At 49.7% G+C, this 26,953-nt stretch overlaps 1 protein-coding gene across 6 annotated transcripts in view; it reads right to left on the bottom strand.

Moving 5' to 3' along the window:
* Window positions 1–23,698, bottom strand: part of LOC105467472 (spectrin repeat containing nuclear envelope family member 3) — a 113,662-nt gene extending 89,964 nt beyond the window's left edge. Inside the window, exon 1 of one of the 6 annotated variants that reach the window (XM_011717087.2) lies at window positions 22,447–23,698. Coding sequence is in view for 1 of the 6 variants with exons in the window: in XM_071099648.1 (XP_070955749.1) it covers window positions 486–660 (175 nt within the window). In the remaining 5 variants the exon portion in view is untranslated. Of the gene's footprint in view, window positions 1–485; window positions 2,267–14,455; window positions 14,612–16,039; window positions 16,145–22,446 lie in introns of those variants that run through there. The other 5 variants (XM_011717086.2, XM_011717085.3, XM_011717088.3 and 2 more) reach the window with 5 other exon arrangements.
* Between the last annotated feature and the right edge of the window lie 3,255 nt (window positions 23,699–26,953).

Raw genomic sequence — 26,953 nt, 5'->3', positions numbered from 1 at the left:
CAACCTCCGCCTCCCATGTTCAAGCAATTCTCCTGCCTTAGTCTCCCGAATAGCTGGGACTACAGGCACCCGCCACGATGCCCGACTAATTTTTTTATTTTTAGTAGAGACGGGGTTTCACCATGTTGGTCAGGCTGGTCTTGAACTCTTGAGCTCAGGTGATCCACCCGTCTCGGCCTCCCAAAGTGCTGAGATTACAGGCGTGAGCCACTGCACCCAGCCTACCTCCTGTCTTATATCTGAAATATCCAGACAACCCTTGAGACCTTCTCCCCAGAACCTTCACCTCCTTGGAGTCCGAGGTCGATCATTAACAGGCTGTGCAGGTTATAATTAGTACCTGCTTGTTCCTGCCAGAACTTTGAGACGCCAGGTTTACGATGTGCCTGTGAGAAGCCAGGCACCCAGCCTAGGAACTGCCTTTTGTCCCACTGCTCTCTGTGGCTCCCAACCTCAAGGGGCTACCCGCAGGAGTGAGTGACTACCTTGCAGACTCGTAGGTGTCCTCTTGAGTCCCCAGACCTCAGCACCAGCGGCCGCCCACAGCCAGGCAGCAGAGAGAAACTGCCCTCTGGGACTCTGCTTTGGCCCAGCCAGACTCAGTGGGAGGAGGCTGCCTTCCTCCTGGAGCTGGCCTGTGTCCGGGGCTGAGCTCCCCATCAGACCCAGAGAACAATGCCCCACTGTTGTATGCAGCGCTTGGAAGCTGAGCAACCAACTTCATGATCCCTGTTGATCCTCTCCCTGACAGCCCGAGGGACAGTGGCTGGCCATTTTAACACCTTTTCCCTTGCAGGACCCTGGGTTTTCCCCAGCAGCCCCATAGCAGAGTCACTGACCCTTCCTGCTGCAGCTACAGCTCCAAGGCCACCCACCCAACTGGAAGAGGCGGACGGCCAGCACACGAGCCCCATTCTTTGTACTCCCAGTGGGGGAGGGGGAGTGGTGAAGCGGGAAGGACACACGCTTGCTTCCCACACCAGGCACAAAACCCCATCTGACTTTCTAAAATATTTTCTCTCTCCTCTCAGACAATACTGGCTTTAATGAATTTCTCTAAAGGGACTGACAGTCCACACACTTTGCATGAAAGGCAAAAGCCACTGTGCCCAAGTTGACTATGCTACGACCCAGGGGACAATGCATGCCTTCTGCCTCCATAGAATGGGCACATGTGCTGGGCCTCAGCAATGTCCGCTCCATGGAGCTGGCGATTCCATCCCAGCCTGCAAGCAGCTGGCAGGAGCTCAGGTGACTCATCTTCTCCTTTGTGTTTTCTTCGGAGCACACGCATCCTTCTCATATGTTCTCATTTATTTGCTTGCTTGTTGACTCTAGATCCTTCTAGAGTGCGAGCTCCAACAGCACAAAGGCTTTGCCAATCTTGTCCATGACTCCCACCCCACTGCCCAGGACTGTGCCTGTCATACAGGAGGCCTTGCAGAGGAGCTGGTGAGTGAGGAAATGAACGGATCTGTGCTCGGTGTGTTCAGCTCCATTCATTCTCTCAAGGCACCTCCATGGGGCATCCAGGTGCCACGTACAGCAGAGGAAACACTAAGCTGGTCACCAGCCCTTGAGGAGCTCACAGCGCATGTGGGAGAAAGATGCATTCACAAACAGGCCCGATTAGGGAACTGAGTGAGGTTCGGTTCAGAGGGGACACAGCAGGGGCAGGAGAAACTCCACTCAGAAGGAGGGCTGGTCAGGAGCAGTCACAGAGAAGGAGACTCTTGAACTGAAAGGACAGTGGAGGAGGTGGCCGCAGGAGGGAAGGGCATGGGAGGAAGGAACAAGATGTGCAGAGCAGCAAAGCATGAATTAGCATCTGAGTAGGTTGTCTTCAGCGGGGAAGAAATGAAGGTGGAGAGCCTCAAGCCTCATTCATTCATTCAACAGTATTTACAAAACACGCTGGCCTAGAGCAGGCAGGAGCTGGCCCCAAGCACAAGGGCGTTTTCTGCCTTTACAGACTCTTGGGGGAGCACACAGGCCCTTGAAGGATAGCACGGGGGCTCTGGGAGCACTGTGAAGGGGCAATCTAGTCTGAGGGTGCAACGAGGCTCAGGGGAGAGATGATCCCCCCTTTACTCTTTCTACCAATGACTCGACCGCCCAGTGCTACAGTCAGAGTAGCGTGACTTTAACCTAGGATGACCAATTTATCCTGAGTTGATGCACACCATCCAGGTTTTAACCTTGAAAGTCCCAAACCCCAGGAAACCTCTTAGTCTTTGGCAAACCAGGGACAGTTGGTCACACTTACTTTCATCTTCATATCCCCTTCCAAGACCCCCAGACTGTCCCCCACTTTACTGACACCCCACCCCACCCCCACCCCCACCTTCCAGCCACTCACAGGGGCTGGGTTCCCGGAGCCTGCATCCTCAGAACTAGCCAGGCTCACGAGCAGCCTTTCCTCCGGGGCGGAGAGGGAGACTTGCTCTGGGTTATGGACCGGACAGCCACCTACAGCCTGTGTGTCCTGCCTTTAAGGCCCCATCTTCCCCGGCTGGCTCCTAATCACAGCTGCCACAGGCTCTCAGATCCAGTCACTGTCTTCCTTATCTGAGCTTTATCTCCTGAGGCCTCCACAATCCAAGGACAGGCTTCCTCCCCGGCCTGTCTTTGTGCATTCAGAAGGAGACCCATTGTGGGTGCCCCGCAAGCAACCACGTGCCAAACTGAAGCAACGAGCAACTAATTATGACACCACCATCTCCATTTTGCAGAAGGAAAACCAGCAGGGAAAACCGGTCAGGAACTCACCTCTGGGATTCATTTCACAAGGCCCCGAGGATTCCATTATTCAAAAGCAGCTACTCACAATCTTGACTTCCAGAGCCCGTTCCCCTAGCCCCGCAGAGACTCAGAAACCACAGGACTCGGAAAAACTGAGTCTTCCGCAGATGCTTGTTTCTAGGTTTCTAAAGTAGAGCTCCATGTCAAGCAGCGAGTTTCCACCAAAGACATTCACAGAATACAGTCAGGCTGGTGCCGCCCCAAGCTGCTGGAGGTCTGACTCCCAGTTTTGAGGTCCCCCAAACAATGTGGGTCTCCCCAAGAATCTGAGGCACGGGGATGAGGAGTTATAAGAGCTCTAGCTCTCATGGGAAAGGTGCTAATGATTAAATTAATCCCATTAGCCAGCCTCCAGATAAAGTGGATTTAATCTACCCTCAAGTCCCCTGCAAGGGCGTCGCATGGAAAGGACTGGGTCTTGTGGCTCACACTGTTTTCTAGTTCTAGCATTTATTATTAGCTTGTGACCTTGGAAATGCCCCTTAACTTCTCTGGGCCTCCCCTACCATGCAGGGTAAGCATTGCCATCCACCTTTGTGTACCAATCTCTAACTCTTTATAGACATGAGAGAGTAATAGCAAACCTTCACCAAGGGCATGCTATCTGCCAGACACTGGGCTCAGTCTTACAAGGATCCTTTCACTGCTGCCGTAGGTCCTACTATTCCTGCCTATTTACAGATGAAAGAACTGAGGCTCAGAGAGGCTAAGCCACCTGCCGTAAGTCCCACAGCCAGTATATGACAAGTTTCCCCTGCTCTTAACCACTAGACCATTAATATTTGCTGAATGAGCAAACAAATTAACACTAGGTTCTATTTTAAACAGTAGACACAAGATTGAGACTTGTTTCAGAACTACTTTTTTTTTTTTTTTTTTTTTTTGAGACAGGTCTCTCTTTGTTGCCCAGGCTGGAGCACGGTGGTGTGATCGCAGTTCACTGCAGCCTTGACCTTCTGGGCTCCAGTGATCCTCCTGCCTCTACCTATCAAGTAGCTGAGACCACAGGCATGGGCCACCACGCTGAGCTAATTTTCTTATATTTTTTGTAGAGATGGGTCTCACCATGTTGCCCACGCTGGTCTCAAATTCCTGGGCTCAAGCAATCCTCCTGCCTCAGCCTCCCAAAGTGCTGGGTTTCCAGGTGTGAGCCACTGTGCCCGGCCAGAACTACATTTTTAAGAACTGAAATTCTTAGAAGAGTGACTAGCTCAAACCTGCAAGACTCACCCTCCACTGCAGACGGGGCTTCTAAACAGGAGGCTGCCAACCACGGCCCACTGCCTGTTTCTGTACAGCTCTCAAGCTAAGAATGTTTTCTAACATTTTTAAGTGGTTGGAAAAAATCAAAAGAATAATAATGTTTCATGGCATATGAAAATTATGTGAAATTCAAATTCCAGTGTCCACAAAGTTTTATTGGAACACAACCAACACCCATTCATTTACATAGTGTCTGTGGCTGCTTTCTCGATATGATGGAGAGCCAAAATATATTTACATATTTCCTTTCTGGCCTTTTACCAAAAAAGTTTGTTCTAGAAGCTCCAGAGGGCAGTGCTATTTATCAGCCCAAGGGAATTACCTCACCCCACCCTCTGCCTATCAGCACGGCATTCCTGCAGGTCCATTTTCCTAGAAAATTCTACACTAGTGCTTTCAGCAAACCGTGACACAATCCGGATAGCCAGCTTTGCTGATGGGCAAAGGTTTCCAAATGCTAAGAATCGTGTCTTCATCAGGGCTTTCCATCTGGCATTTATCTTACTTACAGTCATTTAGGGGGCCTTTGCCACTAAGCTGAGGATCCCCCACACCGTCACGGCTGTTCTACTGAAACCATCTCCCCACGTCCTCCAAGCACTATCTGAATCATTGCTAGACTGGGCCCCACCCTCCCAGGGGCCCACGGTGTGAATTACTACATCAGTTAAAAGACAATAGGAGGCCAGGCATGGTGGCTCATGGCTGTAATCCCAGCACTTTGGGAGGCCAAGGAGTGAGGATCACTTGAGCCCAGGAGTTCAAGATTAACCTGAACGACATAGCGAGACTCCACCTCTATTTAAAAAAAAAAAAAAGACAATAGGAGCCTCACGCAATCACTCACAAAAGAAAGGCTCACCAGCCAACTCTCCAGTGATAACAGGCAGGGGCCACCAGACACAGGTGGAAAAAGCTGGCCAGGGCCAGGCAGGGCCTGTTTATATCACATTCTGTTTCTGTTTCCCTTCTGGGGAGCTTAAGACCTGGGGGCAGGGGCCCTATTCGATATACAAAATCCAGGCCTGGGAAGCAGCAGTGCTGCTGGGTCCTGCCTTGGGATTCTGGGTGACTCACTTCCCTCCATGGCTTGGTTCACCCAAGCACCAGTGAAGAAGCTGGGCTCCTGTGGGCGCTGGGGTCTTGTAATGTTGCAGTCAATGAGTTTACATGGCAGCATTGTCCCCAGGGAAATGGCCCTGATTGCTGGACAGGTTGCTTCTCAGGCTGCCCCTATGGTCTGGGGAAGGTGGAGCAAGAGGGCAAATGCATTGAAACAGAGAGAATCTAGCTGCACTGTCCCTGGAGAACTCTGGGTAAAGCCACACTGGGAAACCCCGCTATGCATACAACCACTCTCAAGCCTGCTTCCCCCACTCTCTGCCAGTCCAGGTGGCTGGTGCCAATGGACCTGGGTTAGCGATCTCATTGGGCAGCCCTCAGATCTGTCAGAATGTTGGGCCTTAGAGGTCATCTAGTTCCACGTCTTCACAGCGTGGCCATTTGTGCATTAGTCATGATTTTGACTATATCTGCCATGCAGACACATCCACATTTTTTTCTAATTAATATTCTTCAATTTGACCCATTTAAACTTATTTTAAATGAAGATTTTTTTCTTTTTACCTCTTTCTTTTCTTTTTTTTTTTCTTATAGCTGGATTAAGAAATATATTTTTACCTTAAATAAAAAACAGGGTTGGGATCAATTGCCATATATCATAAAATAATGAACATAAACAGTGTTTAACTCTAGATAATGTTGCTAGTTTGCACCTGGGGCCTGCTCATTGTTAGAGACAGAGGCAAGTGTGGGAGAGCTATTAAAAACACATTAGCAACTCACTGAGATGTTCTCCTAGACAAAATCCAGAGGTTCGCAACCATCCCTGTGCATCAGGATCACCTGGGGAGTTTTAAAAAGCTACAGGTAAGCAGCCCCACATCCAGAGAGCTCTCTAATTCATTGGTCCAGGGTGGAGCCCAGGTGGTTATGAGAAGGTCATATAATGAGAAAGATTAAAAGAAAAAGTAAAAAAGAAAAAAAAAGATAGAGAGGAGATGAAGAGGGAGTGGCTGTCATTCAATGCCCTGGGCTTGTACCACGAAATTTATCCTGGCAATTACTAGTAGCCCCTAGTCCAAATTCACCAAGATCTGACCTAGTCTAAGCCCATCCTGAGGCTTAGGTATTGAGGAGGACCCCGAGGCTCAGGGTTGGGAATGAGACAGCAGGACCTGCTGCGGTGATATTGACTTTTTTCTCCATAGTTAATTCCATAAAAGAAAAAAGTCACATTGGCCAATTGCAGATGGCTGGTGCCCTGGGCAGGCAATGAATGGTCAAGGTGTGTGGTCTGCACCCTGTATACCTCTAAAGGGGGGACACCGTCTGTGCACACGGGCGCAGGCTTAGCTGGGTCGACTCTGGCCCATCATGCCTTCCTAGACCTGCCAGGGCACGGGCATCGGCCAGCAACACTTGAGCCAAGGGCTGACACACCAGCAGCTGTGCCCTGTTCAACTCACTGCCCGTGCTGGGGGCAGAGGCAGGCAGAAGTGCTGAGCTCCCTTCCAAGTGACCTGCATAATGGCAAAGTCACCTCCCCAGCTAATGAGCACCCAAAGAAAAGAGGGAGCACTTGGAGAGGCTGGGAAGGGAATCCATGGGAATGGGCGTGACCCAGCACTTTCTGTTTACTGGGAATCCCCGCATCTGTTATCTCATCTGAGCCTCACAGTGACTCTTCAGGGAAGGTGTGGCCAGCCCCATCTCACAGGTGTGATAGCCGGGCCCATGGAGGTTATGTGACTTGCCACAGGTGACAAAATCAGGGTTCCAGCTCAGATCTGCAGGATTCCACCTGACGCCCTGGAGCAGAGAGAAACTCCACCACAGTCGAAAGTCGAACTTCCTTTGCAGAGACGGCACCAGTGACGCCTTGCTCTGCTGGCTAAACTAACAATAGTGATGACCCCTTACCTCCATGGGGTGGTCTGCAGTTCACAACACAGCCAGCAAGGCAAGGAGTGTGGCACCTGCATCCCCACTTTACAGAGAAGAGAGTTGAGGCCCAGAAAGACTGTGCCTCTGGGCAAAAGTAGAGGGTCCTTCCTGGTGCCTCTCCCGACCCCCTGAGCTTCTCTCTCATGGAGTCACCGTCTCCTAGGATGGGACTGTTTAAAGCACACACCTCACCCACTGGACTCCTCCCACAGGGCAGGGCCATGTCTCTGGCGTCTTCCTAGTTCGTGTCCTCCTCAGCCAGTGTCAGTACGTTGAAGAAATGCCATTGCCCAAGGCACTGGTTACAAAACGGAAGAGCCCAGATCCCAGCCACAAACACGTGCCTCTTTGGCTCCCAAACCAAAGCTGGCTCCAGCTAAGCGCTGCATGGCTAACCCTGCAGCTTCCTGCAGGAGACCCAGACAGGAACTTACGGGGCTATCCTCTCACCCCCTCAAAGGAGCACATTAGCAAGTGAAGACTGCGACCAGAAGAGCTTGGCCTGGATCCCCCTCCCTGGGCATTCGAGTGGTTTCACCCAGAGGGAAGTGAGACAAGAGATGCCACAAGATGAAATTTTTTAAAAAATCAATTTTCTAAAATTATGCCTGAGCAAACCTGAGTTTGAAAAAGGCAAACAGATAAACAGGCAAATCACGGAAGCCAGGCCTGCTCACTGCCTGGTGCTGGATAAATGACAGAGATTAACCTGACAACCCCAACCGGCTCACACCCAACCCTACAGCCAGTGGCTTGTGGTCACCAAGTTCTCAACAGCTAGTGAACAAGTGGCAGAGGGGGTTCCCTAGGAGAAAAGGATGTGGTCAGAGAAGAGAGGCTCCGGGGTGGGCCCTGGCTCTGGAAAATCTTTGGTGTTCCTAGCCCATGTGACACTGGTCCCACAGAAAGGATTTCCTTTGAGGAATGGCCTGGCAGTGTGAGAGCCACTGGGGACTGTGGAGAAAGAACCAGATGCCTGGTTAGGAGGCTGAGTGACTCGCCACTTCCAGCCCACAGCACTCCTGGCGTGGAAGGGCCAGTGTAGCCTGGTAGTTACCTGCCAGAACTCTGGGATCAGGTAACCTGGGGTCAATTTCCAACTCCACTGCTAACTGAGGTAGCTGAGGATGGGTTAATTAACCTCTCTGCCAAACGGGAACAACATCAGAGCATCCTTCATTAGGCTGTTGTGAGGATAAAGAGAGAAAAGGCAGAGAGCACTTAGACATTCAGTAAGCACTGAGCAGATATGAGCCGTAAAGATGAACCATGCAGGAATCTTAGATGGCACCCAATGGACTCCATCGGCCCATTCACTCATTCATTCATTCATTCTAGAAATATGTACAGCATTGAGCAGCTTTGATGGCTGGGTTCTGGGCAGATAACAATCCCTGGCCTTATCTTCTTCTAGTGCAGAAGACAGACAATAAACTCAACTGCAAATAATTAATGCAAATAATTTCAGGGTGACAGGACAGAGCATGTTGGCAGGATGGGATGAGTGCCACTGCGTGGGCAGGAGGGTCCCTCTGAGGCCGTGACTGTGAGCTGAGATCTCAACGCAGAGAGGGTGTGGCCAGGGGAAGGCCTGGGGGAGGCACTTTTTAGGAAGAGGAAAGAACAAGAAGTCAAGCTGCAGGGAGAAAGACTTGGCACGCGCAGGAGAGAGAACATCAGATGTGAGCCCCAGGGAAGCCAAGAGATATTTGCAAGGTTCCAGGGCCAACCCCCACAGAACCCAGGAGAATGGAGAGATCTCCAAGAGAGATCTCCAAGAGTCCCCTAAAGGGGCCACAGAAGGAGATGATGCGTATTGCACCTTCTCTCCCCAGCCTCAGGTCACGGCTCCAGAGCTCACTTTTTTCTTGTGTCCTGGAAATATCAGGATCTGCCCTTTATACTTCATTCAAGGGAGCTGTGAGCACCCCTAAAGTTTGTAAGATCCTATTTTAAAGTTTTTAATTTAATAAGAGCAGTAATAATGGCACACTCTCTCTGGGCTGGGAGCAGGGATGTGAGGATGAATAATCCTACGTTCAGCCGTCAAGGAGGTCACAGGCTAGTGGGGAATCACTCTTGAAACTGTGGATTAGTATCAATGGCAAAGTGCAACGGGAACAGGGAAACAGAGATCACCAATCCTGTAGGAGGTGGCTGAGGAGGGCTCCCAGGAGGAGGTCATGTCTAGCCAGGTGTTGGTAGGAAGGGGCAGGGAGAAGGAGAGCTGAGTGGGGGAGCAGCTTGAGCACAGGTGTCCAGGTGAGAAAGGCCAGGATGAGCTAGGGGCCTGATGGTCCTTGAAGGTGGCCCAGGTTGTAGAAAGCTGGACCAGTTGGGAACGTGGAACCTAATCCTCAGAGCAAGGCGGGTAAGCAAGGAGTCACCTGCCAGTGATCTGGACCCTCCTGGGGTGAGTGGGTGAACTGCACTGGCTAGACCCAGGTCCCCAAACACCTACTTTGAAGCTGTGGTCCTTGAATGAGAAAACATCTGAACTTCAAGGTTACCTTAGAAATCTCCTAATCTCAACCTCTTTCTTTAAAGGGCAGGAAACAGAGACCAGCCCAGGTGAAGGTCAAATGCAGGCTCCTCCCATCCTTAAGGAATGAGGCTACCCCAGTGAGTCAGCCGGCTGCATTATTTCAGCAAGTGTCACTTGGGAGGGGCTCAGTCCTTTTCAGATCTCAAATAAAACTGTTGGCTTAAATTAGAGTCCAACCAGCCATGGTGGCCCACCCTGTTCTGTCCACGCCTTGGTGATGACCACACGGGCTGAACGCTGCCATTTCATCTTCATCAAGCAGCCATCCCAAGTTGTGTTACACCACAAATATCAATGAAACAAACTCTTGGGGAAGGTGGTTGTAAGGTAAGAGCACTGGTCAGGGAGTTAGGAGATACCATCTTGGCCCTGAAGCACCTGCAAGACTTGAGCCAACCATTTCGGCTGTGGAGACTCGGTTTCCCCATATGTAAAAGTATAAGCGTAAATCATCTCTGAGGCTCGGGCTGTTTCCGCTGCAGCTGTCACTCCTAAATACTTCTCCAGCGCCCACACACAGTCTCTCTGGGCATGTACATGAGGGTTTGTTTCTAGTCTCCGAAAGCTGCCTTACCCATGTGAAGTTCTCTGTCATTAGGTCCTTACTAAGCCCTGCCCCACGGGGAGGTATCACCAACCCCGTTAGATGGGAAACAACGGATTCACAGTGCAGCAACTGGCCAAGAAATGGATTCACAGAGCAGAGGGTAGACAGCAAGGGCTGAGACCTGGGCCCAGTCCTCCACTGCCCAGGGGAGCACCCATGCTGGGACACAGCAACCGTGCATTAGGAAAACCATCATCTGAAGCTAAGCAGTCCTGGAACATCTGTCCCTTGGAGGCCTGTTGTCTGTGACAGGCACTTCTGCAGAGGGAGGGCAGGAAGAATACCTTTGATGAGAGAAGAAAGTGGCCAAGAATCAAAATGTGCAGCACATGGCCGGGCACGGTGGCTCACGCCTGTAATCCCAGCCGAGGCGGGCAGATTGACTGAGGTCAGGAGTTCGAGACCAGCCTGGTCAGCATGGTGAAACCCCCATCTCTACTAAAAATACAAAAATTAGCCAGGCGTGGTGGCAGGCACCTGTAATCCCAGCTACTCGGGAAGCTGAGGGAGGAGAATTGCTTGAACCTGGGAGGCGGAGGTGGCAGTGAGCCGAGATTGCACCATTGCACTCCAGTCTGGGTGACAGAGTGAGACTCCATCTCAAAAAAAAAAAAAAAAAAAATTGCAGGACCAACATGGGATGGATTCTCCCAACTCCCGACTCACCACTGCCCATGCCACAAAGGCAGTGGGCTTCCTTGCAGGAGAGCAGCAAGGCAGAGGCAGAGCTTTAGCCTCTAGATCGTCTCTGTGATCTGACAGCTGGAAAGCCACCACCCAACTGTCCTCCACCAGGGCATTTCCCCACGGCCCGCCCAGGCTGGGCCGGGCTGCGGAATTTCAGCATCTAAGGAGTGAAGAATGTGCTCACAGCACAGCGCACTGAAAACAAAAATGGCTCATCTCTTCTACTCCCCCTCTGGATGAAAGTCCTGCTCCATCTTCACCTGCTGAGTGATTTGGGTCAAGGCACTGAACCTCTCTGAACCTGTTTCCCCCACGGAAAAATGGAAATAACCATACCTGCAGCACTCAATTGTTTTGGCGATCAAATATGCCAGCCAAAAATAGGATGAGTAAGGGGAGCTCTTTCCTAAGAGGACTTCCTGTAGGAAAGAAGATTCTAGGCACTGCTTATATGTTTTCTTTGAGGATGTCTCTGTTCATATAAGTTCTAGAAATGTGTGGTTCCATTGTAAAATGTAACTCTCCTCTGACTTTTAAAAAATAAAATGATCCTGGGCCAGGCATGATGGCTCAAGCCTGTAATCCCAGCATTTTGGGAGGCCGAGGTGGGCGGATCATGAGGTCAGGAGATCAAGACCATTCTGGCCAATGAGGTGAAACCCTGTCTCTACTAAAAATACAAAAAAAAAAAAAAAAAAAAAAATTAGCTGGGCATGGTGGCACGTGCCTGTAGTCCCAGCTACTAAGGAGGCTGAGGCAGGAGAATTGCTTGAACCTGGGAGGCAGAGGTTGCAGTGAGCCGAGATCACACCACTGCACTCCAGCCTGGGAGACAGAGCAAGACTCCATGTCAAAAAAAATAAAAAATAACAAATAAAAATAAAATAAATAAATAAAATGATCCTATCAGTTTAATCTCATGCATACTTCCCGTCTCTCTCCCTGACTGCCCTAAGGAGGAGGCTAGTGACCCAGGACTCACACTGGTCTGTCTGTCGGGTGGTATCCTCATGATAGTCACACAGGTGTGGCAGTCTGGAGAGAAGTGTCTTCCCTACGTGTGTGCCAGTGTTGCCCTTGGCTGGGACACTTCCTTTTGTTATAAAACCAGCAGATTGGTCCAGGTGACCTGAGGTTCCTCCCAGCTCAAATATTTCAGGATTTTATGATTCAGAAGCATAAATCATTAGGCCAGGAACTTTACAAATCCTGTTGATCACCTGAGGTTATAAAGTGTTATTGTTATCTTGCTCATTGTATGATTTGGGAAGAGGGAGATTATGTCTCCTACATTAAAGAGAAGTATGTGTCATACAACAGGATTTGTTGCTTTATTTTTTAAATCCAGCCAGATTAACATTTGAATCTGAGGAGAGAGGCAGATTTTCTAAGAAAGCATCTGAAAATGCTCCAGATGATCTTTTAATTTAATTGGTATTATGTAAGATTATATATATATGTAATGTAATATATGTGACTCCTATTTGCAAATGGTGAAGCACAAAAATATTTAAAAATAACACTCTTAGCCAGGCATGGTGGCACATGCCTATAATCTCAGCTAGTCGGGAGGCTGAGGCAGGACAATCGCTTGAACCTGGGGAATGGAGGGTGCTGTGAGCCAAGATCGCGCCACTGCACTCCAGCCTGGGCAACAGAGTGAGACTCTGTCTCAAATAAATAAATAAATATTAAAATTAAAAACAACACCCACAAGCCTACCACTGGACTGAAGAAACAGAACATAATGGATCCCACTAAGAGTGAAACAGGCATCTCCCTGATCAATTACCCACTTCTCCCCAAAGATAACCACCTTGATTTTGCATTATCATTCCCTTGCCTTTTTCTTTTTCAAACTGGCTTAACTTTGTGAAATAGAATCGATGTATAAACGCATGTATAACACATACATGTAATCATCCAATAACTACAAAGTGATTTCCTTTGCAACTGCCCCCCATGAGTCTCCTGGCCCTCTCTCACCTTTCCTCAGCACATGCGGCAATGCTTGGCTTTTATTCAAGAGAATCACCTTCTTGCTTTTTGTCATCATTTTACTTCTCAGCTAGGTGTCACTAAATAACTCATTGCTTAGTGTGCTTGTGTTTTGAGCTTTTACAATTGCCTTAGCAGTTCTCCATGGAGATGCTAGGTTTCTCTATGCCGCAACTGCAGCCTAGAAACCCAGGTGAGAGATCCAGGCTGCACTCTGGTGTTACAGTGATAGCAGAAGGTGAGTAATAATAAAAACCATCAGTCCTATTTATGGTGTGCCCCCACCATGCCGGGCGTTCTGCTAAGCATCATCCCCAGTTACCTCACTTATCCTCACAGCAAGCCCGAAAGGGAAGTATTTAGAGAGGACAGAATTAAGGCATCAGCTTCCCGAAGCTGTCTCCCATCCCCTTCATAGCTGCTCAGCCCCAGAACATCATCCCTCAGTCCTAAAGCAAAGGTTCCTTTTGGGATGGGAGGGTCAGGAAACACTATTGCTCCTGGGTTCCTATCTTTGTGGTCCAGTCGGGCTGCTTTAGGAATATATATATATTCAGAATCCATATTATTTTCCAGCAAGTACTGATGACCTAATGAAGATAAGCATCCTGTCTGGTCGGTACTGTTTTTCCAGTGATGAATGTACAACATTGTCCTTGGATTGTCTAGGAGAGGCCGTGTGGTATCAGGAAGAGCATCAGGTCAAAAGCCCTGAGTTCTAATCCTGGCTCTACCACATCCAGCCACAGATATCAGCCTCCTCATCTGTAAACGGGCCAGCAGTGACAGCCTTGCCTGCTGCCAGATCCTAGGAGGTGAGAGGCAGGAAGTGCTTTGGAAGACCCCATTGACACATCTGAGTCCCTCTGTAGCTTCTCTAGAACCTCCTGCCTTCCCTGGGGCCAAGGGCCAGCTTTCAGTGCTGGAAGGACTGTGAGGGGGGTGAGCCAGGACCACTCACCATTGACAGACAAGGGGAAATCAAGGTAGGGAGAGGAGGGGCAGAGCAGAGGGGAACCCAGGTATCCTGATGAGGCCGCTTCGCCTCAAACTGTGACACCTTCTCACATGTGCTGTGTCTGACATCATATGAGATGCTGATCAGGACAAAGCTCGTTTAGTGCTCATGACGCCCAGCAAGGCAACGCCTGCAGTGCTATGGTTAGCCCCTTTCCATGGGGAAGGATGCTGAAGCTCTGAAAGGTGAAGCAACTTTCCCAAGGCTACACAGCCAGGAGCTGGCTAAGGCAGGACTGGACTCAGGCAATCCAACTTGACTGCCCTCATTCCTAACAGCTGGACAGTGCAGGAGACCTAGCTGCCCAGTGGGTTCCCAAAGCCTCCAGGGTGATTTTAAGGTTGAGCTGGGCCTGCCCAGTCTTGCCTCCCGGGGCCACCAAGCCAGAGCCCCCGGCAGCCTGCTCCAGGCTGCGTCACAAAGGCAAAGGGGCTGCCCAGGCATGGCCAGGTCCATGGCTGCTGGAGAGCATGCAAAGCACCGGGGCAGGAGGGTTGTTCCCATGGAGACAGAAAGGACTCCAACTCACCCTGAAGTGTACCTGCAGGGAGCCAGGTGCCAGGTGCCAGACTGTACCTGGAGGCAGAAACCTGAGCCTGGATTCTCACCACTTCCCTCTGTGCCACCAACACATCCTCAGGTCTTCTCCTCAGGACCCCCAGCAAGACACAAGTTCCAGAAATAAGACATCCCAGCCCACTTCCCGCTCAGCCACCCCCAGAGGGGCCTCTCTGGTTGAAAACAACGCCCGGGGCCAGCAGGCTTGGCACAGCTGTGGCTGTCAGCCTGCCGAGTGCTGTCCGGCCTGAGGAATGTGCAGACCCACATGTGCTGGAGCGTCCCGCTGGGGCACAGTGACAGGAAACTGAGCAAAACAGCTCGTTGGCACTGGTACGCCCCTCCCACCTCCCAGCTCCTGACTCCTGTGGGCTGTTAGCTGCCCTGGAAGTGCAGGCGGCAAGGCCAGGCCCTTTAAGAGAGCCAGGCAGTGTGGCTCTGGGCAAATCACTCCCCCTCTCTGGGTCTGTTTCTGCTTCTCTTGGTGGATGAGGGAGGCTGTCCTGCCAAGCTCAGAAGGGCAGTGATTTTGACATGCTCTCCTTTCTGGGAGGACGGTCCATTCTCCTCATGCCCTCATTCACGTGGGATGGGGCATGCCCCCAAGACACATCAGGTTATCCCACTAGCAGCCCTTGGCTGTAGACAGCCCCTGCACCCAGTGCTGGGATAAGGGTAACTCTTCAGAGTTGAAAGGGGTGACCAGGGACCTGGGAAAGAGTCCCAGGGCAGCCCACGGTTGGAGCTTCAGGGCCAAAGTGGTTAACTAAAAATATTCATTATCACCCCGCCCAGGCTGGAGGCCCTGGCTTCCAGTTTTGAAGCAGAAGTCGGCTGGGCGGTGTAGGACACTGCTCCTGGGTTGACCAATGGGCCACATCAATGGGTCTGCTGTTTGGGGTCAAGATCCCAAGACCCCAAGGGAAGTCAACATCCATCTGAGGCTCTCTCAGGCCCTGCAAGCCATCTCTGGCCTCACTGCCCTCCCCTTTAGAAATGTGGGAATGAGGCTCAGAGAGGTTGAGCTGCTTGTCAAGTTTGCACAGCCAAGAGGCGTCTGAACAAAACTGAGCATTCGGGGTTGGACTTCCCCTCCTCGCCGCCTGCTCTGCTCTCCCAGACACTACTGAGCGCGCTCGCGGTCGCCAGGAGCGGGTCGGGGCCCCGCCGCGCGCAATCCTTGGTGACAGGTCAGCCCGCCCCTAGGGGAGGCAGAGGGAAGCCCCGAGGAGGCACCCGGCCAGCCTGGGACGTGCTGCCCCGGGCTTTAGGGCTTTTTCTTGCGGGCCGAAGCTCCCCGGGGTTAAAAGGAAAGGCTCGGGAATTTCGCAGCCAGCACGGAACGGTTGGATTTAAACTAAAAATACCCGCCCGCCCGCAGCTGTCACGCCGGAGCCCCCGCCCCCGCGCTGGGCGCGCCTCCCCAGGTCCCCCAGACTTTCGGCGCCCCGGATCCCCGGGGCTGTGTCAGAGCTGGGCCGGGGACTGAGGACCCCACCCGCCCAGGCCCCGGCCCCCGGCCCCCGGCCTGGCCTTCCGGCCCCGTGCCACTTACCCGCCCGGAGCGTGGAGGAGCGCGGCGCCGCGGGTAGCTGGGGCCGAGCCTCCTTCCCTCCTCCCTGAGTCCCGGGCGGCTCCGGGGCGGGGCAGGGCTGGGGCGGGCCCGGACACCACGAGTACCCCCGCCCCCGCCGGGGCCCGCCCGGTGGCCCCGCGGGAGAGGCCGCGCCCCTCTCCGCACGCGCTCAACGGAGGCCCCGGGTGCGCAACCCCAACCCGGCGGACACCCTGCGTGGCCCCGGGTACCAGGGCCTAGGAAGAGCCTTACCGCTCCCTGTCGCGGACCCGGGGCGGGGGTTAAGGGGGTGTCCTGTCCACGGTGGCCTGGAAAGCAGCCCGGAGCCCTGGCCCCTGTCTGTCTTCCCGACACACACACAGCCACCGTCCCTTTTCTCATTCTAGGGAATGGCGCGGAGCTGCCTCTCCCCCGGGAAAGTTGGATCTGTGCGTCCAGACTTGGAAAAGGGATTAGGACGCCGGCAGATCTTGCCCTCTCAGAGCAGAGGTGGGGGCCTAGGAAGGGGCACATCGCCCAGAGGCGCGAAATCCAAGAAGAAAATGACACCCATCAGCTAGCCTCACGCGGGAAGAAAGGGCGGGGTGGTTGGGGCGGGGGGACTGGCACCCTGCCCATCCTCTCCCACTCCACAGTTCGGGCCCACAGTCCGGGAGTCGCAAGGAATGTGAATCACCAGGCATAATGTGAACCCCCAACAAACCCAAGGCCTCAGAATGCTCCTCCCCTCTCCCTCCCCATCCAGCAGAAACATCCTCCCGTCCTCCCAACCCCTGCTCCAGCCATGCCAACCCTTTAACCTTGTCCCAGAATGTCTAAACCGTATCTGCCTCTGTGCCTGTGCACATGAGGTTGCCTTGGCCTGGGGTTTGCTCCACAGTCTTCTGCCAAACTCCTACTGCTTGGTGGCTGGAAGCCTTTGCACCCTGGCGCTCTCTCCCTCTCCTCCCAGGTCAGCAGTCACTGGCCTTCCTGTGCATCCAGCCCGGCTTTGAACAGCCCTGGGCCCCAGTTCTTATCTTTTTCCGTGTAATTACATAGTTGCATGATTGACTCCACCGGCTCTGGATCAGATGAGCGCCACTAATGAGGGATACAAGTTGTAAAACTAGGTTTTACGTGAACTCCAGTCATCACAATTTAGGTGCGGCTAGCGATTTTACAGATGAGGAGTTAGTAACTGACCCAAATCCAGTGCTTCCGGGATGCCGTTTTCCTTTTTTGTTTCTTAGCAGGGATGTCAGATGTTTGCAGAACAGATCGTGTAAAAGTCAGTATCCTAAGAGATTAAATTGTAAAGCAGGACAAGATAGTTAATGGAGTGTATGTGTGTGCGTATGTCTTTTCGAAATTGAGAGGGAGGTAGAAGAATTAGCCAAACCCCAGGATTCACTCTGAGGTAGACCCACACATCTTAGTTAGATCCCATTTATTAAGCTGTAATTATTCACAGCATTGCTGAAGACATACACAAGACCCCTCCCATCTCCCTGCGACTGACTGGTTCCAAGTATGCTATTATACGTGTTATTATCACTGTGACTCAATTAGGAGTGCTGCCGCAGGCCTTGAGGTTACCACAGTCAAACTGCAGGTGCAGGCGGTGAGTAACAATGATTATAATGCCTGCATCTGGATCATGCTTTTTGCTTTTCAGAATGCTTTCAAATGTGTCTCCTCATTAAATCTCTGCAAACATCCTCCAGGTAGTTAGGAAAAGTTTAATGAGTTTCGCCTGACAAGGGAAACCAAGGCACAAAGCAGGCAGGTGATTTGCACAAGGAGAGAGATGGCTCCCCCAGGCTGCTCCGAGGGTGGAGCAGGCCGCCGTAACTCCATGTCCTGCAGGAAGAGATAGCTGAGTATAGTTGGGAGCTCAGGCTCTAGTGACAAAGTGCCCAATTTGCAACTTTCAGCTGATTACTCATACTTGGTTTCCTTTTCTGTTAAATAGATCTAATAATAGGAGCTTATCTTGTATGGTTTTGTGCCTGGTATTTGAGCACCCAGCTCAGGTGAGCTGTTATGTTATGGTTCTGGGAATGGTATGACTGCTGCAGTTTCTGGCACACAGCTATTCAGTCTTTCGTCAAACATTCCTGCGTATCTACTATGTGCCAGCCTCTGGGAATACGAGGACGAATGAGGCACAGACTACTACCTCCAAGAAGGTCGGGGTGTAATAATTCTGTGTCAGGGCACCATGGTGCACAGAGACGAACTGTCCTTCCTGCTGCTGGTGCAGTGCAGAGCACCAGTTCAGAGCAGGGGAGATATTCACTTTCCTGGTCAAGCTTTGCTACTTATTTAGCTGAGTGAATCTTACAATGTAAGACTGACTTACACATACAGTGTACACATACAGTGTAATCTTACACTGAATGTGACCTCTTACAACATTGGTTTTTCTCATGTTAGATGGGGATAGTAACAATTTTTCATGGGTGAAAACACATGTGATAAACATATTTCATGAAATGCAAAATACTGTGCAGATAGTTTTATTATTATCAATGTGATTGTTATTATCTTGGGCTTTACAGGGCTTGCTGCTTTTCAGAATACTCTCCCATTCCATTGCTTTTCTTAGACAGAGTCTCGTGCTATCACCCAGGCTGGAGTGCAGTGGTGCAAACTTGACTCACTGCAACCTCCACCTCCCCGATTCAAGCAATTCTCGTGCCTCAGCCACTTGAATACCTGGGACTACAGACATGCACCACCACGCTCAGCTAATTTTTTGTATTTTTAGTAGAGACAGGGTTTCACCATGTTGGCCAGCCTGGTCTCGAATTCCTGACCTCAAGAGATCCGACCGCTTGGCCTACCAAAGTGCTGGAATTACAGGTGTGAGCCACCATGCCCGGCCATCCATTACTTTTCTTAAGCCTGACATAAACATTACATCAAAAACAGAACCCTATTTTTTATTTGATGCCAGTCTTTTTCCTCTCCAAAGTAGTCCATATGGAAGAAAAACAGAAGTTGAGTGAGCAATACGAAGGGATGGGGCAGTTTGCAACTAGGAAGTCCACAGTGCCTTAGTCCTCAGCATTACCTGCAGCTACAGAAGGGGGTGGACATGAAAACCTATCTGGAAAAAAAATCTGGCAAAGGATTGGGGGAAAAGCCCCTTTGTCATCTCTGGAATTGAACACAGGAAACCCCGCCCTGAGACCTTCCTTTCAGAAGCAGCCCAGAGAGAGAACCACAAGAAGGGCACTAAAATTATGCTGTTCGGAAGTTCTGACTCACTTGGCAGTGGGGGCTGTTTGTGCAACATACCAAAAAGCGAAGTTTTTACCACTCTTTCCCTGTGTCTGTTCCCTGCAGCCAGCATCTCCACCACCACTCATGGGGAAGCAGGAATCAATTTAATAAGCCTGGGGAAATTATCTGGGTCTGTTTCACATTTGCCGTTGGTTAGCCAGCCTCAACAGCAATCTGCACAATCCTCATTTTGTAAGCATGATGTTTTCAGTTTGCGTGTGTGTGTTCAGTCTCCACAGATAGATTACAGCAAAAGCTGCAATGGCTTTTCTGGCTAATAAAGCACCTCGTGGGTAAACTGAGGCAAGAGAGTAGGAAGGAGGGACATTGCCCACGGTCCCAGGATAGGAATTGCTGTTCAGAACATTTACATTCCCATCTCTCCGTCTCTAGCCTGGCTTCCCACTTAGTGGTGAGGTACATAAGTGCTTTCAACTTAGCACGGATGAAAAGCTCACATTAAGGGTGCCCACTTCTGGGGTGCCCCATCGGAGAGGTCTTGGTTTGAGCCTGGAGAGCTGGTTCTCATCCCAGTTCTGCTCTAAACTTTTCCTTCTTCTTTGTTTTTTCTTTGCCAGTTCTCCAAGTGTTAGCCTGTCCTTCCCTACTCGGGTGCTACATGTGCTTCTAGGGTGAGCACATCCAGCACCCTGGTTTCTTCACTTCTCCATGGGCAGCTGCCACCCATCAACGGAGCAGGGGCACCCCTCTGGGTGGCAATGAGTCATCTCAGTACCAAGCAGGGTAACTGCAGTAACTCAGAATATTCCTCTATGTACATTTAATTGTGCTGCATTTATAAAATACAATTGTGTATAAAATACAGGACTGGATTCTCAGATGATGGGGTTCTAACCCTTGTTAAGGCTGCCAACTAGCTGTGTAACCTTGGGTCACTTCTGAGTTTTTGAATATGTGAGAGAATTGGAAAAGATTTTCTCTAAATTATTCCCCCAATTTAAGTAACTATAAGAAATATATACATATACACACACATAGTATTATATACAATGTAATATATAATAATGCAATAAATACATTATGATATATACTGTGTATACACATATCACCATATATACATTTTTTATATATATATATAGTATTGGCCAGGTGCAGTGGCTCACTCCTCTAATCCCAGCAGTTTGGGAGGCCAACGTGGGACGGTCGCTTGAGCCCGGGAGGTCAAGACCAGTCTAGGCAACATGGTGAGACCCCGTCTCTACAAATAAATAAATAAAATTATCCAGACAGGGTGTCGCATGCCTGGTCTCAGCTACTTGGAGCTGAGGCAGGAGGACTGCCTAGGCCTGGGAGGTCAAGGCTGCAGTGAGCCATGATTGCGCCACTACATTCCAGCCTGGGTGACAGAGTGAGACCCTGTCTCTCTTTCTCTCCATATATATCTTTTTGAAAACAGAGGAATCTTGTTTGTATTAAACAATCATCATTTAACATAACTAAACACTGCTACTATTATACTCCAAGGAGTAAATACTAATATAAACAAAAGTGTTAAAGGACAATCGATACATTTTATTCCCAAAAAATAAAATCTGGCCGGGTGCAGTGGCTCACGCCTGTAATCCCAGCACTTTGGGAGGCCGAGGTGGGTGGATCGCCTGAGGTCAGGAGTTCAAGACCAGCCTGGCCAACATGGTGAAACCCCATCTCTCTTAAAAATACACAAACACAAAAAAAAGTAGTCGGGTGTGGTGGCGGGTGCCTGTAATCCCAGCTACTCAGGAGGCTGAGGCGGAAGAATTGCTTGAACCTAGGAGGCAGAGGTTGCAATAAGACGAGATCACGCCACGGCACTCCAGCCTGGGTGACAAAGCAAGACTCCATCTCAAAAAAAAAAAACAAAAAAAACCAAAACCAGAAAATAAAAAATATACAAAATCCTTCTCGAAGAGGTTTGCCATGTTTCTCCCAACAGTGGGAAGCCTGGTCTACTTTTTCTGCTTCTGTTGGGACTATTTTAAATGTATGTGGGTTTTTTGTGTAATTAAATGTTTTGAGACCACTGTAAATTAACATGCAGTTGTAAGAAATCATACAGAGAGGTCCTCATATACTTTACCCGGTTTCCCCCGATGGCAGCATCTTACAAAACAATGGTACAGTATCACAGCTAGGATACTGACAGACACCAACACGACACAAAACACTTCCATCTCAAGGATCCCGCACACTGCTCTTCCCCCCTTTTCCATTCCCTCCTTAAACTCTGGCAGCCACTCCTCTGTTCTGCTTTCTATAATTCTGTCACTTCAAGAATGTAATAATAACGGAATCACACAGTGGGACTGCCCTTCTCCACTCAGTGCAGTTCTCTGGAGCGTCACCCAAGCTGGTTCCTGTATCGAGTCTGTGCCTCCTCATTGCCGAGCAGCAATCCATGGTGTGATGGATGCATCACTGGCTGGGTCACCCTTCCCTTGTTGAAGGACATCCAAGTTGTTCCTGGTTTTTGGCTATTATCAATAAAGCTGCTACAAACGTTTTGTGTGCACATCTGTGTCAATATACATCTTCACATCTTAAGTTTCAGCTGCTGGATCTAATACCCACTTACAATCCCACAACACTGGATTTTTCCTACTTTTTCCTAGTGATGAACACAGCTAGTGATGAAAGATGTTTAAGGGTCCAACAGTTGCCCTGGACTGGGTCTTGAGTTGTGGAAATCTAACAAAAGCCAGTTACAGGGTTCTTGCCATCAAGGAATTTAGAGTCTGTTGGGGAAGCAACATTAAGACACATGAATCATTCATGGAGCTAAGTAATGCTGCATGTCCGTCATATGTGAGACTGCACGGTACAAAACTGACTTGTAGGGGAATCCAGAGACAGGAGAGAGAAGGGAAGGCACGAGTGTTTGGGAGTCCTCTGGATAAGATGTGAGATATATCTCAAATGATGGAGACAAATAATGATATTTTATGTTTATTAAGGGCTTACCTACCATCTGCCACACACTGTTCTAAGCCTTTACCTATATTATTAATTTAATCCTCATCACCACCCTTCAGGATAGCTCCTATTATCATCCCATTTCCCAAATGAGGGAAAAACGGTGAAAACTTGGCCATTCACCCAGCTATTATGTGACTCACCTAGGGTCCACACGCAGGCAGTCTGACCCCAGCGCCCACTTCATCACTGTGGATTCTGTCTCATAGCAATAGTGGTCACGATTCAATTCCAATGTGTTTCTTAGGTTATATTTTCCACACACAGCATATGCTACAGCTATGCTGAGCCTTCTGGGGGAAGGTTATTGATAAGTTCAAATACTTTTCAAACAAACCAGCACCACTGTTAGTAACATAACAGGTGAGAAGTCTGTGTGTGATGTATCTGCTGGTGTGTGTGTGTGTGTGTGTGTGTGTGTAAACATCAAGGCTGAAGCCTCCAGTTGTGGAGATTATCTGCATATGCAGCAAAACACGCACACACCACACACATCAAAGTTCCCAGCTCTATATGGTAAAACATAGAGGCAGCTGAGCCCATTTCAGATAATGAATGTGGTTTTGTATTCTCTGAATTGCTACATACCAGGAAAGTCACTTCCAGGCTCAGCTACCTCCTGGGTTGCTAAACACACAAGATGTGTGGATCGCGCTTCACTCACAGCACTGATGGCTGCTCACCCTTTGATCTATATCATTTTGGTTAAAACAACAGCATACTACGAGCCTGGCATGTTTCCTTGTTTTTGTTTTGAAATCTAAACGCAGCCTTGATAATGTCGGTGTTTCCATCGATGGGGTGGGTGGCAGAATGAAAATCTCCCTGGATCCACCTCTCCTGACTTGCTGTCTTTCTGGGCTCTGCACTTCCCAGTCGGCTGGCAGAGGTGAGCCATCTCACCTCCTCCCGTCTCTACATTTAGAAAATGGGGCCAGTTCTTCCTGTTTTCCCTGTAAGAGCTGCCATGAGATTCACATAAAGATGATGAAATGCACTACAAACTTGAGGTTCTGTGCAAATGTGTACTACTATTGTAAATTAAATCCTTCACTTTACTATGCTTTCAAAGAATGTTTCACGACAGACACCAACTCAGGAAGAGTCTGTGAGTAAGGCAGACTTTCCCACTAAGGAGGAAAATGAAGCTTTCATTTTTTTTTCTTTTTTTATCCCTGGAGATACGTTTTTGAACATTGCTCAAGCGTTCTCTCCTTGCTTTGACAAGTGTGACTGTTCTGAACACGTGATCATATTAGAATCGCTGTGTGATAGGCAGAGTGCCCAGGAAGCCGGGGAGGCTCTGAGCCCAGCCCTGGCAGACACGCAGAGGCGTGGCCTTGGCACCCTCCTTAGGGCAGCGGAACCCATGCAGGGCACCTGCACCACCCCCACCCATCCCATATGAGCAGCTGGCGCTTGGCTCTTCCGGAAAGCCCACACTTGGGGCCCAGCCCTGTCCCTCTATCCGAGCGGCAGGGGCTGGTAAATGCCAAATAGGTCCACGTATCTCATAAAACCTGCTGCTCTTGATGACAATTCTTGACGGCCCAGGACACTTCCCTAACAGAGAAAGTTGTTTCATTGTCGTAGCCTAGTTCCAAAACCTTAGAATCTTATAGCCAACACCTGGCACGGAACACACGCAGAACAAACGTTTCCCAACTGGACTGCCGCACGTCCTTGCAGTGGTAATAGCAGCAGCACCTGGCCTAAGATGTTAAAGAATTTTTATCTTAAATTTCTTCTTTGATGTTATAGACTTGGTATGCAGAGAAAAATGGCCAGTGTCACTCAATGCACCTCCTAGTTAATTAAAAAGCCCTATTCAGCAGACAGAAGCAACCTCTATAAATAGGCAAGAGGTGTCCTCAGGTATTTCAAAGCTCTCAGCTAGCACCATGCCAGTGGGATGAGTGCACCAGCTTCAGCAATCGAGCTTGTTTCATCATCCAAACGGAAACATTTCTGCAAAATGACTGAACTCCATCTGCCCTGCTCACTAACTACAGAAATGGCCTAAAATAAGGGTTCACACACAGACAAAGGTAACAGCCAGAAGACACTTGACAAATTCACTGGCCCAACTCTATCATGTTACAGAGCCCCTTACACGTGAAGTGAAGCGCCCAAGGGCAGCAAACACTGATTGCATCAGCCCACACTGTGTTTACCTCCATTACCAAATCCACAAGACCCTGGGCCCTAAGCTGGCCTCTCTCTGTGGCTTCCTTTTTTTTTTTTTTTTTTTTTTTTTAAGAGACAGCCTTGCTCTGTTGCCCAGGCTGGAGTGCCATGGTACAATCACAGTTCACTGCAGTCTAGAACTCCTGGGCTAAAGTTATCCTCCCACCTCAGCCTCCCAAGTAGCTAGGACTATAGGCACACACAACTGCTCCCAACTAACTTATAACTTTTTCTACAGACAGGGCCTCACTATGTTGCCCAGACCAGTCTAGAACACATGGCCTCAAGCAATCCTCCTGCCTCAGCCTCCCAAAGTGCTGGGACTACAGGTGTGAGCCCCCACGCCCAGGCCCTCTGTGGCTTCTGGTAAATTCCTCTTCCGCAAATCACTTGCTCCCAGTTCTCCTCATGGCCTGTCCTTCCCCAGTTATATGCTTTCCCCCGGCTTTCTTCTCTGCACTCCTTCTTGCCCTCCCTGCCCAAATCTCCTTTATCAATAGATCCAGACCTGTAGAGGCGATAATATGCATAATCTCTCCTTTATTTCAGACATAACCGGATGATTTAGATGTTCCTCAGGCACCTGGAAACAAATGTCCAAAAGTAATTCCTGACCTTACCTTTCCAATCCTCCTTCCCCCTCCCGCTGTATTCCCTGCATCAGCAAGTGTAGTCAGTGGCTAAGCAAAAACCCAGGAATAAGCCTGAATCTCCCCTTCCTCCCAGCCCCCTCCCCAGTCAGCCAGTCACCAAATTCCGTCATCCCTACCTTCAAAGAACTCAGCTTGCAGTGGTGCCCTTCCCCTGTGCCCCCCACCACAATAGCTGCAAAAGTTAAATCTGATGACCCTCTTCTAAGTGGCCCCGTTAGCCCAGCCACCTCCAATCCATCCACACTCCTGCAGGGTGATCTCTCAAGCACTCGGCAGCTTACACTCCTCCTGGGACTTTCCCTCATCCAGAGGAGGAGAGCCCAAGCCCTTACCATCTGTCCTCCCCCTCAGCTATGTCCAGTCCTGCATTTCTCAAGAAACGGCCCGGCATTCCGCCAGCGGGCCCAGGGGCCTCTGTGCCTTTGCCCTGGTTGCTCCCTCTTCCTGGAATGTTCCTCCTTTTCACACAGGGGCACTTTACCCTTCTCTCAAAACTCAGCTCAAGTGCCGCTTCCCTACTAAGCTTTTCGCACCCCTTTGGCGTGAGCTTTTTCCCCTCTCCAGTTCTCAGGGGCATTCTTGCATCTGTCCCCATCACGGGACTGCGAGGTCCTTGGGATGTGGTAGCATCTTACTCCACTCTGTAGCCTGCTTAACAGAGCCTGTGGGCACATCACTGAATGTTTCTCCACCTCCCATGGCACCTGTGGTCGATACGAGTTTCACACAATTTGGGATTTGCTGAGATCCTGCTCTGTATTGTTCACCATGTTTTCTTTATTCAAAATTATGTATTGAACACATAGTTAAGTGCCAGGGATGGCACTGGGGCACCAGGTTTCAAAAATGAATCCTACCTAACTAGAAGCTGATGGCCTAGTGTGTGTGTGGTGGTGGGTGGGGAAGGAATAGGTAACATTACAATGCATACACTCCCTGAAGGGGTGCTGGCCCCCAATCACTGTGAAACAGGGCTGGGCAGTAGGACAAGTGAGGTGGTTATATTCTTTGACCCCTCTAATTGTGTGTCCTCGGTTGACATCAGCATTTGCAGAACCACTTTATGGATGGCCCTTTCTGACCTAACGTCAGCTGAGCTCTCATCAAGCCCATTTGGTTTACAGTTAGAAAAATTCAACTTTACACCAATATTATTCAGTCCCTCAACACCCGATGAAATGTAGTAGGTACTTCGAAGGTATCTTCCATGAACTAACATGAAGTACGTAACAGAGTCAGAATAACTGTTTATCTGGCACAATGGAGTAATCCTTTTATTTTTTAACATCGCCTTAAGCTGTGTGTGTGTGTGTGTGTGTGTTTGTAGTTTTTGTTGGCAAGCTAAAATAAACGGCATGTTTCCTTGACTTTCTATTCAGAGCATGCGGAAAAGAATTTCTTTTTCTTGCTCGGAAGCATCACACAAGGCATTAATGCAGAAGGAACCGTCATGGGTGAAGGCTGTTCACCCCTTCTTACATCGAATGCCCCAGAACGCTGCTTTTTAAAAAGAATTCCAGAATATCTGCCTCTTAGTGCTTCACCTTTCACTTACTGTTCAGTCATTGTTTCTGCTTTTAGTGTGAGCCTTTTACATTTACTGCTTCTGATCTGTTGTGGTTATATTAGAAAACTAAGTAAGTTAGCTGTTCCCTAAAATAAGAATAGCAATTGGGTGAGAACTGAGAGGCTCTTCCTAGAATTGGGCAAAATGATTAATTTCCAGACACTGTATAATTACAGGGGCAGCCCTTATTGGCTCTTGCCCCAGCTTCCTAAGAAAAATAGACTAGTGCCCCCTACCTGCCTT

The sequence above is a fragment of the Macaca nemestrina genome, chromosome 7 (genome assembly GCF_043159975.1).
Source record: "Macaca nemestrina isolate mMacNem1 chromosome 7, mMacNem.hap1, whole genome shotgun sequence".
NCBI classification, from domain to species: Eukaryota; Metazoa; Chordata; class Mammalia; order Primates; family Cercopithecidae; genus Macaca; species Macaca nemestrina.
This window is presented reverse-complemented; position numbering and strand designations above follow the sequence as displayed.